The sequence below is a fragment of the Orycteropus afer genome, unplaced genomic scaffold (assembly GCF_000298275.1).
Source record: "Orycteropus afer afer isolate SDZICR_OR568_19922 unplaced genomic scaffold, OryAfe1.0 scaffold00045, whole genome shotgun sequence".
NCBI classification, from domain to species: domain Eukaryota; kingdom Metazoa; phylum Chordata; class Mammalia; order Tubulidentata; family Orycteropodidae; genus Orycteropus; species Orycteropus afer.
In genome coordinates, this window is record NW_006921632.1 from 4,778,486 (window position 1) to 4,795,854 (window position 17,369).

The following is a 17,369-nucleotide window of genomic DNA, read 5'->3' on the forward strand; positions in this document are numbered from 1 at the left end:
AATTGTGAGTATTGTCTGTGATTTTTGTGTAGCCGCTGCAACAAATTCTCAAATCCAGCAGAGAAGAATAAAATGTCATGGGAAGGACACTTGATGTCAGAATTGGTAAAATGGTGGAGGCATGTTTGACCTCCACGCCATAAGAATCAGCCTCAGGCTGTTGATCGTGATCCTCCTCCTTCCTAGTGAAGTTAGAGGAGATCTCATGGTTCCACCAAGCCATTTTTACAGTTAGCTAAAAGAGGGGAAAAAAAGAGGAAGACCCTCAATGAGATGGATTAACAGAACGTTTCCAACAATGGGTACAAACATAGCAACAATTTTGAGAATGGAGAAGGATTTGGCAGTGATCCCTAAAACAACAGTGTCAGGCACAAAGCTGAACCTCAAAACATACATACTAAAGGAATGATGACCTATAACCTTAAGTGAGCCACTTAGTTTTTGCCTTTCCTTCATCAAAAAAAAAAAAAAATTTATCTTAAGTGTTGTGATGATGAAATAATGAATGTGAAAATGATTTACAGATTAAAAACAGATTCTGATGTTAATGTGTATACATTATTGTCAGACCCGACTCATGTTTTCCAGTCAAATTCATCTTAATGCTTCAAGGTATCACTGTCCAACAAAAACATAATGCAAGCCACATACGTAAATTAAAAGTGTTTAGTAGCCACGTCAACAAAGTAAAAAGCAGGTGAAATTAATTTTCATGCTTTATTTAACCCAATACATCCAAATACTGCTAATGAGCTATTTTACATTTTTTAATTAAGTCTTCTAAATCTAGTGTGCATTTTACACTTAAAGCAATTCACAGTTCAGACTAGCTACATTTCAAGAGCTCAGGAGCTCTTAACTATCTATCCTGACTATATTAGTTACTTGGAATTAAGCAATTCTTCTCAAAGCTCTCTCGGGATCTTTATCCTCGCTATCTCAAAGTCTTGTATCATGGTTTGTTGCTTTTCATCTCCATACTAGAGAGTAAGCTCCTTGAGGAATCCCACGCTGTTTCGTCGCGACTACAGCCTCACAATGATTGTCTGGCGTATTATGGGCAGTATTAAATGTTGGGGTAACTAATAAACACCTGTGGGCGATCAAGTGGCTGGGACCGAAAATGGTCAGCCAGGGTGAGAGCAGCTGTAGCGGGCCGCGATTCACCTCAGTCGGTGTGGGCAGACCACGCCGCCTCGCTGCAGCCTGCGGGGCCCGGGGGCAACGGATGCCAGGGATCGGGGGCTCGGCAGGTTCGGGCTGCGTTCGGCTGTCTCCGGGGTTTGGGAGGCAGGACTCGTCCTCCCGTACCCTCCCTTTTCCTTTCCTCCTCCCACCCCCAACACCGCCACCGCGGCCACCACTGAGCCCCGGAAGCGGGCGGGGATTTCCTGTGCCCGCCCCGCCCGCGCCCTACCGGCCGCCGTCTCCGCCCGTCGCCAGCTCCACGGGCTGTCGGCTCCCAAACGCTAACGAAGGGCGGAGGGGAGGGGCAGGCGGCGCTCGGGAGGGAGGCACCGGGCCGCAGGCCAAGCCGAACAGGGGTGAGTGGGGCTGGGCCAGAAGGAGCCGCGGGTGGAGGGAGGGACGCCTGGCTTCCTGGGGCGGCGGGTGGAGGCCAGGTCACCATGGGGGCGGGAGGATCGGTGCGGCCTCCGGGTCACTGCCCTTTTCCGTGGGTTGGTCCCGCTAATATTCTATCCCTGCCTCTCGCCCTGTTTCCTGGTCCCCATCGGCGCTGTCAGGCCCCGCAGGTTCCTGCTGCTGTCACTCTCGCACACGTTACCCAACTTGTTCTTGCCCCAGTTCACTGGAAACCTGTTTTCTGACCTCACTTACCCTGTTCCAGTTTGCTCCACTCGGATTCTTGAAATCTGACCCTCTCCAGGGGCACTGTGACAAGAAGCGGGGAGAAGCAACATTACCCTGGAGCGAGCGCTGCCGCGCCCACGCCCCAGCCGCGGGCCAGCGATCTCTGACAGAGCCAACTCCTCCCCGTGCCCTTGAGCTACTCATTTAGATGACTTGGCCCTTCTCTGTCCATCAGCACTCGTTAAAAAAGCTTCTTTCTGCAGGTGCTTTGCCACACAGATATGTGAGGAAAAGGGGGTGATGGCAGCCCTAGAGCTCAGACCTCTAGGAATGGGATCATCTGGAACCTGGAGAAACTAGGTTAGGGCTGCCGCGTTAACTGCCTAGATGCTGGCTCTGACACAGTGAACATCTTAGGAAATGGAAATGTGAGGATAGGAACCCACTGCTTCCTTTGCTGAGATTTTGCCAGCACTTCTACGGGTTGTCTGTCAGCAGTCAACAGAGGCTTGTAGCCAGCTCTGTGGATTCCAAGATGCTTATCATCAAGGGACTCTGCTTTTGGTGGAGATGGAGAAATGGGTTTGAGACTGGTGTCCAGATATTTAGCAAGAGGTAAGCCCTAGAAGAGGTTTTGCCAAGGAAGCTAGGGAAGAAGACCTTACAAGAAGAAGAGTAATCAGTGTTCTATGTGGTAAAAATGAAGAGAATACAGGGAATGGAACTCAGTAAAGCCCCTTAGAGAGAGGCTAAAGAGAGCTAAAATGGAAATATCCCCTTATCAGTTTTCCTTTCGCATAAGAAGTATCTGAAAAGGAGACTTCTCCTCAACTAGGAATCAGTCCAAGATGCTCCCATGAGATCCTGATATGTTTCTGACGTTCTGAGATGAAAGGGGAATCTGTTCTTCCTGTGTGTGGGCTTAGGATTCCCACCTCTTCTTTTGTCGGAGACAAATAAGAAGATAAACGATCTTGACATTTGTCATGGTTCTTGCAAATATTACTGGTTGGATGTCTGTTCACGAGTAGGCCAGAATGGTCACCAAGGTTCTGATCTGTTCTTGTAAGTCTTTCACTGGCTCTGACTGCTTGGGTATCGAATAAGAATTACAGAAGTATGATGTTGCCAGGCAAGAAGGGATCCTGTGCATTCTCAGACATTTCTCTGCCATAAGGTAGGGAGGCCCCTATCACAACACAAGTAGTACCTACCCTGTTCTTAGATGTCCAGGGAAAAAGGAGATCACAACCTGTTCCTGTATACTGCATAATTACTGTTAAGAAATTTTTTAAGCTTTTAAATCTCTTGCAGTCAAAGCCCATTTCTTCTGTTTGATCCATATAAAGATAGAAAACACCTCTTTTTATGCATCAGCAGCATCATTTATCAACCTTCTCTAGCCAAGAGAAAGTTAATGTCCATCATTTTTAATAATTCCCCAATGGCCCTATATCCCATCCCATTCTTCATTTCTGTTTCTTCCTCTGAACACACACTTCTCCATACCCTTCTTTAAAATTGAATATAGTTTTCTAATGAGCTCTAACTCATGCCTGTCAAACAGGTGCATTCCTGTGTCTCAAATCATAGGGTCCTTAATTCACCCCAGGGCATGTTAGCCCCACTGCTGCTGCTTTTTCCACCTGTCATTCAAACCCTTTTTGTTCTTTATTGCTTTCCTCTACTAATCATCAGCTCCTCGCTGACCAACTATTTATCTTGTCCTTTAGGGTTGCTTTGGAGTATTATACCCACTTTGCAAGATGTTGGTCTTTCTACCATGTATACTACCAGTTCTCATTTTCTACATCAGGGACAAGTGATATTTTGTTTGTTAAGGCTTGTCCTATGTGAGGCACCATTTGATGCAGCCTCAAAAGAAAGATAACATGCTCATTACACATATAACCCTTTGCCTGGAATTTTTGCCTATGGTAATAGTTTCATTCTAACCTAATTGATGAGAATGTGATTTGTGACAGAAAATCTTACGATTCTATTTATCTTCATTTAGTGCAGATCTGTATGCGTTCCTTCCTGCATGTTTCCACATTGGTAACTTTCTTGTAATTTCAGTAGTTGAAATTAAATGGATAGCTTTTCTTTAATTTCCAGAGTGGTTTTCTTTCTTCTTTTTTTTCCTTCCTTCCTCCCTCCCTTCCTTCCTTCTTTCTTTCCTTTCTTCCAATGAACTTCTTCCAGCCTTCAGGGATACTCTGTTTCTGTCATGAGGTACCCAAAATAAGTTTGTGACTTTGCTATGTAGCACCTGCCAATTTCATAGTTCCTCCAAGAAGCTTGGTGTCAGGCTCAGTTGATTAGAACACATCAAGCTTCTATAGTTCATCTTTCATCAAGATCCTCCTGTCTAGTTTCATCTTTTACCCCTGGGGCTGTTCTCTATAACTCCCTTAGGAATATTGTCCCTTTCCATTTTCATGGGCACAGCTGATATGACTTTGTTCCAGGTCACAGTTTGGGTTTGCAGACAAAATGCTTTCAGAACAAACAGCAGCCCTGGGGGCCGGATGGGAGTCAATGAATGTCCATTTCGATGGAGCAGAGCCCCAGGTGGGAAGGAGAAGCCAGGAAGAGGGGCCATGGAGAACAGCACCAAGGCCACTGGAACATCTGTGCTGTGACCTTGAAGAGGAGCCACAATCCCTTCGGGAAAAGGGTGAGAGCCCATAGGGTCTTATGGGAAGCACAATGCAGAGTAGTTTCTTGATCTCTGTTCAAAAGGTAGAATTAAAAACCCCAAAATTGCCATAGACCAAACAATATAACCACATCCAGGACCAGTCAGTTCTTCCTGCCCCTGGTTACAGGAATGGAAGGAGCTCCAGGATTCTCTAAACCATGTGCCCGGGCTTCTCTCCACTCCAAACATAATCACTGCCTCCATATAAGGAAAGAACACAGATTAGTGAGTGGGAAATGTGGAGGACAAGGAAGCAACAGCAACACTGATTACTGCTGGAGAACACATCCAGTAAGATGCACTTTACTAGATGAAAAACACATTCAAATAATATAAACTTAAGTCAAAACTAGGCTAGTAGAAGTGGATGACATAAAATCTCTAACAAAAGCTACCCCATACCTTTACAGGACATTTTGAGGCCTCTTCACCAACAGACACAGATACAGGAGAAGAGAGGACCTTTAAACCCTTCTGAAATAGGCCCCTAGCTCTCACTGAGAAAGTGGATGGTTCTCTAAATGGCTCCCCCCCCCCCTCTCTCACCAGCTCAGTCAGTTCCTTGGGTCCCTACCATTCCCCAGGAGGGGAACACCGGAGACTGGGAGATGGCAGCTGCATTGCTTGCGGCTGGATCACAGGTGGGCTGTGCGTCTCTTGGCCACTCCCAAGGCCTCATCACTGCTGCCTTTCTATACCTGTAGAATCGTCCCATTTATTTGTTATATCATATGATCACTAGTGCTGTGCTCATCTGACAACTGAGCCAATTTTATCCCTACCTGGGGAAAAATACCCTTGGAAAAAAGAATAGAGGCATCACCAAAAGAGGGGAATTCCTTGGAGAATTTTTAAGAGATGGCTGTGCTATCCACAAGGGGATTTTCAGAACTATTAATTCCTTTAAGAAATGAATCTAGAAAGATTAGGAAAAGGGAACCTAAAGGTAGCTTGGAAGAATATTGAGTGGACAGTATTGGGTGGATGATGGAACAGTTACAGAAGAGAAGAAAATAAAGATACAAAGAGGGGCAGAGCTACAGAGAAAATGGCTTTCAATTCAGAAGGCAGTAGGAGAGCCGTGGGAAGATGATAATAGCTATACTCCCAGAGTACTTGCCATGTGTGCTGTTCTGAGCGCTTTATATATGCTAACTTACTGAATCCTCAGAGCAACTTGATTTTCCCCATTTTACAGATAAGAAAATTGAGGCAGGGAGAGATTAAGGCCCTGTATAAGGTCACACTGCTTGTAAGTGGCAGATCTAGGAGTTATTTGGCTCCAGAATCTTGATTCTTCTACATCATCATATGCTACATCAAAGATAAGGATATAACATGGCAGGGGAGGCAAGAAAGAATATTTATATCATTTTATGCTGATAGAAAAGGAAGGGTCACATAGAGGAAGGAGGAGATGATGGTACAGAATTTCTGCAATGAAAAGAGAAAGGCAAGTGAGAAGAGAGTGGGCAAACACTTGTAGGTAAACAGAGGAAGCTGAGTTAGTGTGCCTCTGACTGCTCGTGGGCCTCCATAGGAACTCCTCTAGATACATCACTTTCACTCACTCCTTGATGATCTATTTCTACCCTTCATTTCCCCTTTACCAAAACTATGTGCCCCACCCAGGGACGTCTGGGTAATTAGTTTGTTTCTTAGACCCTCTCCTGCCGTCACTCCTCTACTGCCTCATCTTTTATGCTGAGGTCACATTTTCATTAGGGAACAGCTGCTGACAGAAGATGCCACATTTTGTTTCAGGGCCTGGTAACCATTAAGGATGTGTCGCTGTGCTTCTCACAGGAGGAGTGGCGGAGCCTGGACCCCTCTCAGACAGACTTTTATGGAGAATATGTCATGCAGGAAAACTGTGGGATAGTGGTCTCTCTGAGTAAGCATGACCTTCCCCAGCCACTAAAAGATTATACTCTGGGAGGATGGAGCCATCGCTCCAGGGCTGTTGGATTGTGTCTGTCTAGGGTTCCTTCCTTGGCAGGAAATCTAGGCTAACATCAGAGAATGATTATTGGGGCTAGTCCAAAAAGAGTGGAAGTGAGGCATCTTTTAAAAAACAAACAAACAAAAAGAAGTACAAAATAATTCTGAATTGTAGAGAAAGAACTTTAGGCTAATCTTGGTTGGGAATTGGGAGGTTCTTACAAAGCAGAGAAAGGGACGTGTGAGAGATGGAACTGGGTCCTTGGAAACTCAGGAACCCTCTAGGGGGTGTTGGAAGTACTGGGTGGAAATGATAGCTACAGCAGAGCCAATTAAGTGAAGTTATGACCAGAAAGGAAAGGGGCTGGAAATACTTGAATAGAAGAGACTCATTGGGGAGGGAAGTGTGATTTTCTCACAGATAAAGGAGGGACTTAACCAGGGGCGAAGGTTGGAGGAGGAGGGGAGAAGAAAAATAAAAGCCCTATATCTGGTCCTCTCTTACCTAGAGTTCCAAGGAATAATCTAGGAAACAGCTTTTTTCAGAAATATAAAATTACTTCTGAACTAATTCACATCTGTTTTCCTTTCCCATGGGCAGGATTTCCAATTCCCAAACTGGACATGCTTTCTCAACTAGACAATGGGGAAGAACAATGGGTCCCTGACCCCCAGGACTTGGAAGACAGGGACATCCTGAGGGTCACATATACAGGTGAGGATCTAGAATAAAGTCCAGCCACTGTCTTCGCCCCTCTCAGGGTGTCATCATTGTATATCCCTGTGATCCCTGGGCAGCTTCAGTGTCACAGAGTTGAAAGGTTTAGAGAGCTTTTTCTTCAAAAACATGAGTATAGTAGAATGGTTTAAAAGGGTAGGGTCTGGTGCCAGACTTGCTGGATATGAATCCTGGACCATAGCTGTAGGACCTTGAGAAAGTAATTAACCTCTCTTTGTTTCTTCATAATTATCATGGGAATTAAGTACTGTACTAGAACAATAGAATAGTGCAAGGCACAAAATAAGCTCTCAGTAAATGTTAGTGGTGGTAGTGGTTGTTCAATCACTCACTCATGGTGGGAATTTCTTCTGCAATGTCACTCAGGTAATTTATAGTAATAAATAACAATAGTATATACAATTTACTAAGTACATGTTATGCAACAAGTACTATGCTATCTATTAACAACCTTGAGAGAGAAGAATTATTATTCTTCTTTTACAAAAGAAGAAATGGAGGCTTAGAGAAGTGGGAGAGCTGAGATTCAAACTGGTGTAATACTGTCTCCTCAACTGAGGCTTTTAACCTCTACCCCAGTTCCACTGTCTTGTACATTCGAATCCATCCTTTCAGCCCTCCTAGGGTGAGGCTTGGCCCTGGCACACATCATACAGGCTCATCTGTGACTTGGACCCTGGAGTACTCTCTTGTGACTCCCCTCTTAGGGTTGGCATTTTTGTTTCTTCACAGGAGATGGAAGTGAGCACGAGGGAGATACCCCCGAACTAGAAGCAGAACCCCCCAGAATGTTATCCAGTGTGTCCGAAGATACTGTTCTCTGGAATCCAGAGCAGAATGAGAGCTGGGGTCCCGTGCCCAGGAGCTCCAGAGGAATGCTCCTGGGCCCACCTTTTCTTCAGGAAGATAGTTTCTCCAACCTTCTGTGTAACACAGAGATGGATTCCCTTTTAAGACCCCACACATGCCCTCAGTGTGGGAAACAATTTGTGTGGGGCTCTCACCTTACCAGGCACCAGCAAACCCACACTGGGGAAAGGCCCTACAGCTGCCTTAAGTGTGAGAAGAGCTTTGGGCGAAGACATCACCTGATTCGCCACCAGAAAACTCACCTACATGACAAGCCCAGCAGGTGCTCTGAGTGTGGCAAGAATTTCCGATGCAACTCCCATCTGGCCAGCCACCAGAGAGTGCATGCGGAAGGCAGATCTTGCATGCCTCAAGAGGCTGGGGATAGCCTCGATGCTAGGAAACACCAGCACACTCCACCAGTGCCAAAGTGCCATGTATGCACTGAGTGTGGGAAGAGCTTTGGCCGAAGGCACCACCTGGTGAGACACTGGCTGACCCATACTGGGGAGAAGCCTTTCCAGTGCCCTCGCTGTGAGAAGAGTTTTGGCCGCAAACATCACCTGGACAGGCATCTGCTGACCCACCAGGGACAAAGCCCCCGGAGCAGCTGGGACAGAGGGACATCTGTCTTTTGAAATCTGTTTCTTTGCAGCTGTGGTCAAACCTATCAGCTGGTGCTATCAGGAGTCTCTGCCAGGGCTGCCTCTCTCCTGTACCCCAATGACCAGAATCACGAGCCCCAGCCCCATCTCTAGAAAAATGAGGTCCCAGCATTGGGCAGAGCATTTCTTACCAGTTCTGTGAGACACCACACACACCACACAAAAATAGGGTTCTTTGGACAAAAAACTTGGGAAACAGTGCATACTACATGGGCTAATATTTAGCCTGACCCCATTTACAGGGGTACAGTGGTACCAGCAGTTTGTGGTGAGGTCCATTTTGATTGGAGCCCGTGCCATACCAGTTGTTAAATACTCCCGAGTATCACTGTTGTGTGCTATAACTATTATGTATTTTTTTCTCACACATACATTAGCACAGTATGCACATTAGCATACTAAAGGTCTGAAAACTTACTGTGAAGCAAACTGTTGATCCTCTCTTAATGTAGTGTTTCCTAATATTTTTGACCTCAGAACCTCTTCTATTTCACATCCCACAGAACTAGTAACTGGTGAACACTGAGTTAGAGAGTAATAAAGATACAGAAGAGGAAAGAAATAATGATCAGATGCCCAGAGCCCCCTTTGTTTATCCAGAAGAAAGCTGGGGGCCAGATCTCATGGCTGTGTGGGTCTGTCACCTTTACCCCATCATCCATACAGACGTCCACACCTTATACTACCACCTGCTGAAAAACAATAACTTCTCCACCCCCTTATTCCTACTTCATCCTGCACATTTACATATTCAGCTGAGAAATCACCTAACAGTGCTAAGAGATGAACTTTATATACCATCAAGTAACCAGGCCCACACAGAAGAAAAACAAACTATCCCTTGAACAGAACCACCTCCTCTTGACTATCTTTATGTGTCTATGTATAATCTGTGTGCAGGGTTTTTGAAGAGAGCATGCTAAGTGCAAACTGTGCAAGCTAGGTTTTCTGGGGGCTGTGTTGTGGGGATAAGGGTAGTTGGGCTGTATGGGGTTTTCTGTTTGTTTTGTTTCAAGATAGGAAGTAACTGACTAAGGGAGCCCTTGTGGAAAGGACTAAGTGATGGGTTAAGTTGTGGAAATTGAAATATAAAGCTTTACCCACCATCATTGTGATCAAGACATTAACCGTGGGTACATATGTCTGGTCTGAATCTCTGGACCACAGATTGTTTTGAGCAGGGAGGAAAAGGAGATCCTCAGTGCAGTAAGCTGTTTTTTGTTGATTTCAAGCAAGCTTTGTGCTGAGTGGGCTGTTGTGTTTTGTGTACGTGCTGGGCAGTTAGGGCAGGGATCACAGCGCTTGCAAGTTGTTGTCATGACTCTTGTTTGACTTCAATTATCTAGTCAAAGGGGCAGAATTTTTCTTGAAGATCTTACTCTCCCAGAAACAACTTTAGGGGAAATGGATGTGGCTGAGCTTTTCAGTTGATGCAGAGTAATAAGCTTTCCAGTTGTTTTTTTCTCCCAGTTCTGAGAAGGTGTCCACACTAAGACTTTTAACTCCAAGATTCACTTAAGTATTCTTGCATCTGTTAGTTGACAAGTGGGTCATTGTTTCTCTTTATTGATGGTGTGTCAATACCAATTTTATAATTTAAAACTTACCTTATATGTAAGAGAAGTTTGGGGTTAGGAAGGGAGAGGAACAAAGAGGATGAAAGTGGGATGTTTTCTCTTTAATGCTTAGATTCTGGTTTTTACCTAAGACACTGATACCTCAACCACCATTGGTGGAATTAACCAGAGATAGAGGAAGTGAGTTGCAACCATCTTTTTTAAAGACTATCCCATTTGCATAAGAAAAACTGAGTAAATTACAGTTCCTCAGAGTCCTGAACTCATGTGGAACTGAAAATAGGGTCATTTTGCTGACAGGGCTTCTTAGTGTGGCTATGACTTGAGCAGCCCTGCCTCCACCTCCTATAAGCTGCTCAGAGCATCCTCCTGTCTTTGCCTAGGATGTTCTTCCTTTGCTTTTATTCTTAAGAATAAAGCAAAACGACCAGCAACATGACAATCCTTGCCCTAGGTCCTCAGAGATGGGAGTATTTTTAGGATCAGCATTGAGATGCCCCAGGAAATAGTCAGGTACTGAGTTCCAGTGGTGAAAGTGGACTGTGCCATTTCCTTTACTCTTGTACTTTGCCTCAGCCTTTAATACATGTCAGCTGTATATAAGCAGTGGTTTAGAAAACTGTTTTGGAGCATATACCCTCTTAAAAATCTGATAACCACAGAAACCACTTTTGAGAAAAATGCACATTTTTCTCAAGTAATTCACTCAGTTTTCATATACGTTTAGCAGGTTCAGAGCCCATCTGTAGAATTGCTGAACTGGGGCCAAAGAAAAGGAGTCCCTCTGACTTAATATGGTCATTGTATATTTGGGTCAAGAATTACAGGGCAAGGATCATTAAATATTATAAGGGCTAAGATAGGGTTTGGTCTTCAATGACTGGAAGGGTATTGCTTACATACTATATGTTTTTAAAAGATCTGACATGCTGAAAAATCCAGCTTCTCACCAGTCTTGTTTAAAGATTTGGGGAAGGTGACATTCCTTACTATCAGAAAAGCACTACATGGGGTTTTTCTGGACCAGAGGCATTAAATGACGCCTCTCAGTCACCATAAGTTGTTATCCTCCAGCCTTTTATCTGTATTAGTAATTACAAAGATAAAAAGTGAAGCCCCCAAAGCACAGGTGCAGTCATAATAATACCCGACTGAAAGGCCTTATGGAGTCTAAGGGCTTTCTGCAGAAGAGGCAACACTTTGGGTCGTTTCTGGTGTACCGTTCTCTACCTCGGTCCAACATCACCTCCCCTTGGACAAAAAATAAAGCAACAGCCACCAGATGGGTGAATAGATTTGAGTGATTTTTTTCCCATTGGGAATCAACCTCAAACTCTCATCTTCCTCTCAACTCCCTCTTTCACATGCTTTCTCTCCCCCTTTAAATACAAAGTGTCTTTATTTTCTGGGAGCTCTGGTGGTATAGTGCCTAAGGAATTTGACTGCTAACCAGAAGGATGGCGGTTCAAACCCACCAGTCAGTCCTCAGAAGGAAGGTTGGGCAATCTACTTCCATAGTGATACTGCCTTGAAAACCCAAGGAGGGGTCGCTATGAGTCAGATCTGACTGGATGGCAGTGGGTTGGTTTGATTTCTGTGTTTTCTTTCTGGGCAAAATGTGTAACAGGGAAGTTCATCTTCAGGAACCTGTCTCCTCCCCTTTGGTATGTCTGCTCTATTCAGAGCCCAAGTGTCTTCCTCCCACCCCATCAAAGTATCACTGCAAATAATCCTTTATATAGAACAATGTAGCCCAAAGTGTTGACTTTTCCCAGGGCTTTTACATTTTAAGGCTTTGCTCTAATTGTGGAAGAAAACTGCTATGCCTTTGAACACAGTGGGCAGTAGTGATTCAGTGGTAGAATTCTTGCCTTCCGTGCTGGAGACATGCAGGGCACCTCATGTGGAGGTCTGTGTGTTGCAATGATGCTAAGCAGGTTTCAGTGGAGCTGCCAGACTAAAATAGACTAGGAAGAAAAGCCTGGCAGTCTACTTCAGAAAAACCAGCCATTGAAAACCCTATGGGTCACAATGGTGTGATCTTGTTGTGCATGAGGTTATGAGTCAGAGGTGACTGGAGGGCAGTTAACAACAACATGCCTTCAAAAAGGTAACGAGTTGATGACCTAGAATAATATACCTCTCTTTCTAGCACTCCTGCAACCAAACCTGGTCTATTTCCATCAATGGCAAGATGAGTCCTGTCTGAGATCTAGAGGATCTAGAAGACAGGTTCTTTCTATCTCTATTCAGATGGGTGCACTGGCTGGGAATGGGCAATAACAAGAGAAAAGTGAAATCTATTCCCCTTGATCTCTTAAAGAGCCTGAGCTGGCAAAATTGCTCTCTCTTTCCCAGAATATGGTAGTAGGAAGCAGTGTTTGAATGGAGCTAGCAGCAGTAGCATCACTTGAAATGTGTTAGAAATGAAAATTCTCAAGCCCTACCACAGACCTATGGAATTAGAAACCATGGGAGTGGAGCTGAGTAGTCACTGTTACAACACACCCTCCAGAACATGATACATGCTAAAATTTGAAGGCCACTGGCAGCAGTGGTCCCTCACCCTCTTCAAATGGGTAGGGGGAAGGATCTTCACACCCCTATTGTCAGGTTCATTTTCTCAACCTTACTAGACTTGTTACTATTCAGTTATGTTCCCCTTCCAGTCTCGAGGTCTTTCAATCAGTGAAAGGAGTGGGATCAGTCACAATTTCAGAAGCTGGTAGGGCAAATACCAAATTCCCTCGGTTGGTTGCAACTGCGGCTTCTAAAATGAACACTGAGGATAAATGAGTCCAGAAATCCGAAAGGACTGAAAGGAGCAGACCTCCCAAAGAAGGGAAATGTACTGTAAAATTGGCATCTGAGGAAGTGGGCCTCCTTTGCTAATTATCTGGTGCTTTGCCAGGCCTTCTAATAAGTTGCCCTGGAGGCGGAACGTGGGCATTCATCACTAAGGCAGAAAGTAAGGCCAGCTGTGCCCAGGTTTTCCAGCCTCACAATTGGATTGGAGACTAATAAGGGACCATGCAGTGGGTTTCTAATCATGATTTGGTATATCCTATAGCTCTGGTAGCATAGTGCCTAAAGCACTTGACTGCTCACCAGAAGGCTGGCAGTTCAAACCCACCAGCCACTCCTCGGAAGGAAGGTTGGGCAATCCTACTTCCGTAGTGATACTGCCTCGGAAACCCAAGGAGGGGTCGCTATGAGTCGGGGTCGACTCGACGGCAAACAACAACAACAACAACAACATAGGCAAGGTAAGGAGCTCTGGGGCACAGTGATTAAAGCATTGGCAGCTGACCAAAGTGGCTCAAACCTATCAGCCACTCTGTGGGAGAAAGATGTAAATCTTCCATAAAGATAGCCTTGGAAATCCTATGGAAAAGTTTACCCTATCCTACAGGGTCACTATGAGTCAGGATCAACTTGTTGTCAGTGGAGTTTTTGTTTTGGTTTCATTTCGTTTTGGTTTTTTGTGTAGGCAAAGTGGAAGTGTCTGAGTGGTACAGTTAAGCACTCAACTAGTAGCAGTTTGAACCCACCAAGAGAGAGTCACCTCAGAAGATGCCTGGCAATCTATTTCCAGAAGGTCACAGCCTTGAAAATCCTATAGAGCAGTCCTACTCTGCACACAGGGAGGCACTATGAGAATCAACCCAACAGCAAGTTAACAACAATACAGGTAAGGTCAGGAGTCCCTGGAGGGCACAAACACTCAGCTACTAACCAAAAGTTTGGTGACTTGAATCCCCCAGAGGTGCCTCAAGAAATGCCTGGAATCTACTTCTGGAAGAACACAGTCATTGAAAACCCTATGGAGTGCAGTTTGCCATGAGTCAAAAGCTACTTGAAAGCAACAGGCTTGGGTTCTTTGGTTTTATGAGTAAAATCAGCAGGAGTATCAGAGTGCCCCTGAGACACAACCAGGCTCATCTAGAAAGGGGTGACACAAATGAGATTCAAACCCAGACTATTTACTAAGTAAAGGTTGTAACCAATTAAGCCGTAGCACCCACATCAAAAATACATTCTCTTTCCTCCATGTCCACCTTGAAAAGAGCACTACAGGCTACAGGACTGTCTGGGCTCTGATAATTAAAACTTAATTAAATAAAAGTAAGTTTTATTTTTAAAAATAAATTTAAAAAAGCATTCTCCTGGTTTGATAATTCTGTCCAATTCAGGCTGCAGGAAAGGATATTTTTTAGGCTGTGGTCCTGCCACCTCCTCCTGCTCCTCTCTCAGGTGCCCCATGGGGACAGAACTGAGCTGACAGTTGAAAATCTGTCACTCGTGTTGGGCTTTCCAAGGTCAAAAGGTTAGGGTGGACCTAAACATCTTCGTAGGTGAAGATCAGCCCCTCTGCTCACAGATGGAGAGAAGCCTGGTTGCAGCTGTCTTCAACCTCAGGTGTCAGGCTCTACCTCTTTCCTGTCACTGCCTCCATCTTCCCAATAGGCGGCGCTCTTCCTCCACTCTTAGCTCCTACAACTCCATTTTGCTTTGGTCTGTTTTTTTGTTTTGTTTTACCAGGGGAATGCCACCATTCTGAGGGTTTTTGTTCTTCCCAAGCCCCATCCTTCTTCTTCCATCATAGTTTCTCCAAATTTCTGGTTAACTCCATCCTATCACGAACTCACCACCTGTCCCCCTGCCAACCGTCCAGTTTCTTTTCTATCACCTCTCAGCCCACTAAGCAGGAGTCATTTTCCCCCTAATTCTTGGATGGCTGTAGCAGTGCAGCTGCTGTCTCACCCGCTCTGCATCTTTCTTCCTCTCATATACACACTCCACATCCGGACTTGGAAGAGGTCACTGGTGTTATGAATGGTACCGAGCAATCCCAGCCCTTTACTCCATTTACTATCGATCTTCTTCCCTTGGTGTAGTTTCCAAAAGTCACTTTCCACTTTTCACGGTTTTTATTTACTCCATCTCTCCTTGGCTCTTGTAGTTCCTGAGAATTGTTCTCAATTCTGTAAGCAATCTTTTGCATACCTACTACATGTCAACCACCGACTGTTGCAGGCCTGGAGAGATCCAGCATCCTGCATCCAGAGGGTTTCTAGGCCTAGCCATCCCGCCACCAATTTTCTGCAAGTTGTCTCATGGCTGGTTCCAATGCGTCCTCTTCCAGGAAGATTTGGAGCTGTGGTGCCCACTTGTGATCCTGCCCTCCTGCCCAACACTGTCTCTGACCTCCAGCTCAGTGCCTGTGGTTGTTTCTAGTGATTGTCTGACTTAGTTCCCTCCGAATTAATGTGAACTTCCCATGGGTTATCTAACAAGGAATCTTACTTAGGAATATACATTAAGTTTCTTAAGGTCTCTTGTCAGTTGAATGAAGGTCATACTGGCTGTTTCTGACTTCCTCTCTCCATCTTCTTCTCCATGATTCCCTCCATTCCACACTCTTCTCTCCTAATAAAAGGTTTCAACTGAGTGGAGAATGCCGAACAGCTCCGAGGCTGTTGCGGAATCACTGGCGAGCTTCCTGGCCACCTCTGCCCTTCGTGGAACACCAGCCTGGAGAGGCAACTGGATAAGCTGTACCACACCCTTCAGGCATGCTGCAGCTGACCCAGCAGGGCAGGCTGAGTGCCAAATCAGAGTAGCCACTCCCAGATGTCACTTCACTGCCAGGGATACGACTGTAACCTGAAGACCCCACCCAACACCTCTGGTAGTCTTTTCCCACTAAGCACAAGGGCTAGAGTGTCAAGTAGAGCCCCAGCTAGGGTGAATCAAGTGAGGTGCCTAGGGTGCAAATGTTAAGGAGGCACTCAATCCCAGGGTCTTGCAAGCGCCGATTCGGCTCTGTGAGCCCCTCAGAGCACGGAGCCGGAGTCTGGAGTTCCAGATGCCAGTGACTACGAATTTCTGCCCTAGGCAGGTTCACAGTAATTGGAGATATATCTGAGCCATGAGAGATGCTCACAATCACCCAGATCAAGTTGGGCAGGCACTGGGTTCACCAGAGGCATTCATCCCTGAGGGTGAAGAGGACCAGTGTAGTGAGGATAGTGCAGGAAATTACTATGGAAAAAAAGCAGGCCATTGACCCACTGACAAGGCCTCTAGACCCTGGGGCTTCTCTCAGGCTGGGAGAGGAAACTGCCTTGCAGGTACTGAGCACAACTCAAAGGCTTTGCTTTTCTTGGATGTTATTGTCAGCTTTGGCCCAGTGGCCCAGGTTCATGGTGACCCCTTTCACAACAGGACAAAATGCTGCCAGGTCCCATGACCATTATTGATTGGCTGGTTTTCTGAAGTCTTTCTTTGTGGTTTGTGTCAGTCTTAGTCTGCATCATAGCAACAAGCAAGACTCCTCTGACAGAAAGGTGGTGGCTACGCATGAGGTGGATTGACAGAATCAAACTGGGTATCTGAAATGGAAGGGGAAAATTCTACCACTGAATCACCAATGCCCTATCTTCCTGGTTAGGTGTTCCCTTAAAGATCTACAGATTTGGTGGGAGTGGAAGATGGTGTCTTAACTGTAGCACACACATATGTTCCCTTCAGCATCTTAATGCCTGAAAAACTAGGTTCAGCAGTTTTAAGAAGGGAAGAAAAGATATTTGTCCAAGAAGCTCAAAGAACCCCATACAGGATAGATTCCAAGAGAAAATCACCAAGACATGTCATAATCAAACTCTCCAAAACCAAAGACAAAGAAAGAATCTTACAAGCAGCCCAGGAAAAAAGAAATGTCACCTACAATGAACAACCAGTTAGGCTGAGTTCTGATTACTCAGCAGAAACCATTTAGGCAAGAAGGCAATGGAAACATATATAAAACACTGAAGGAAAGGAACTTCCCGCCAAAAATCCTATATCCAGCCAAACTGTCCTTCAATATGAGGGCAAAATCAAGACATTCTCAGACAAACAGAAATTAAGGGATTTTGTGAAAACCAGACCAACCCTATAAGAAATGCTTAAGGAAGTTCTTCCAATAGAAAACACACAACAGAAAACAACAAAATCAGGACACGTGACATCAGCACTAAAACCAACTAAAAAATAGTTGCTCAGAATAAACCCATTAAACACTGTACACACACACA

General features: G+C 45.1%; 1 protein-coding gene across 1 annotated transcript; it reads left to right on the top strand.

The window, feature by feature from the left end:
• The first annotated feature begins 2,023 nt into the window (after window positions 1–2,023).
• ZNF641 (zinc finger protein 641) lies at window positions 2,024–8,686 on the top strand. Its single transcript, XM_042780550.1, is given in 8 exon segments — window positions 2,024–2,036; window positions 2,039–2,142; window positions 2,144–2,175; window positions 4,287–4,495; window positions 5,069–5,160; window positions 6,284–6,413; window positions 7,062–7,175; window positions 7,932–8,686. Coding segments are annotated over 8 exon segments (1,449 nt in total).
• Window positions 8,687–17,369: the final 8,683 nt, after the last annotated feature.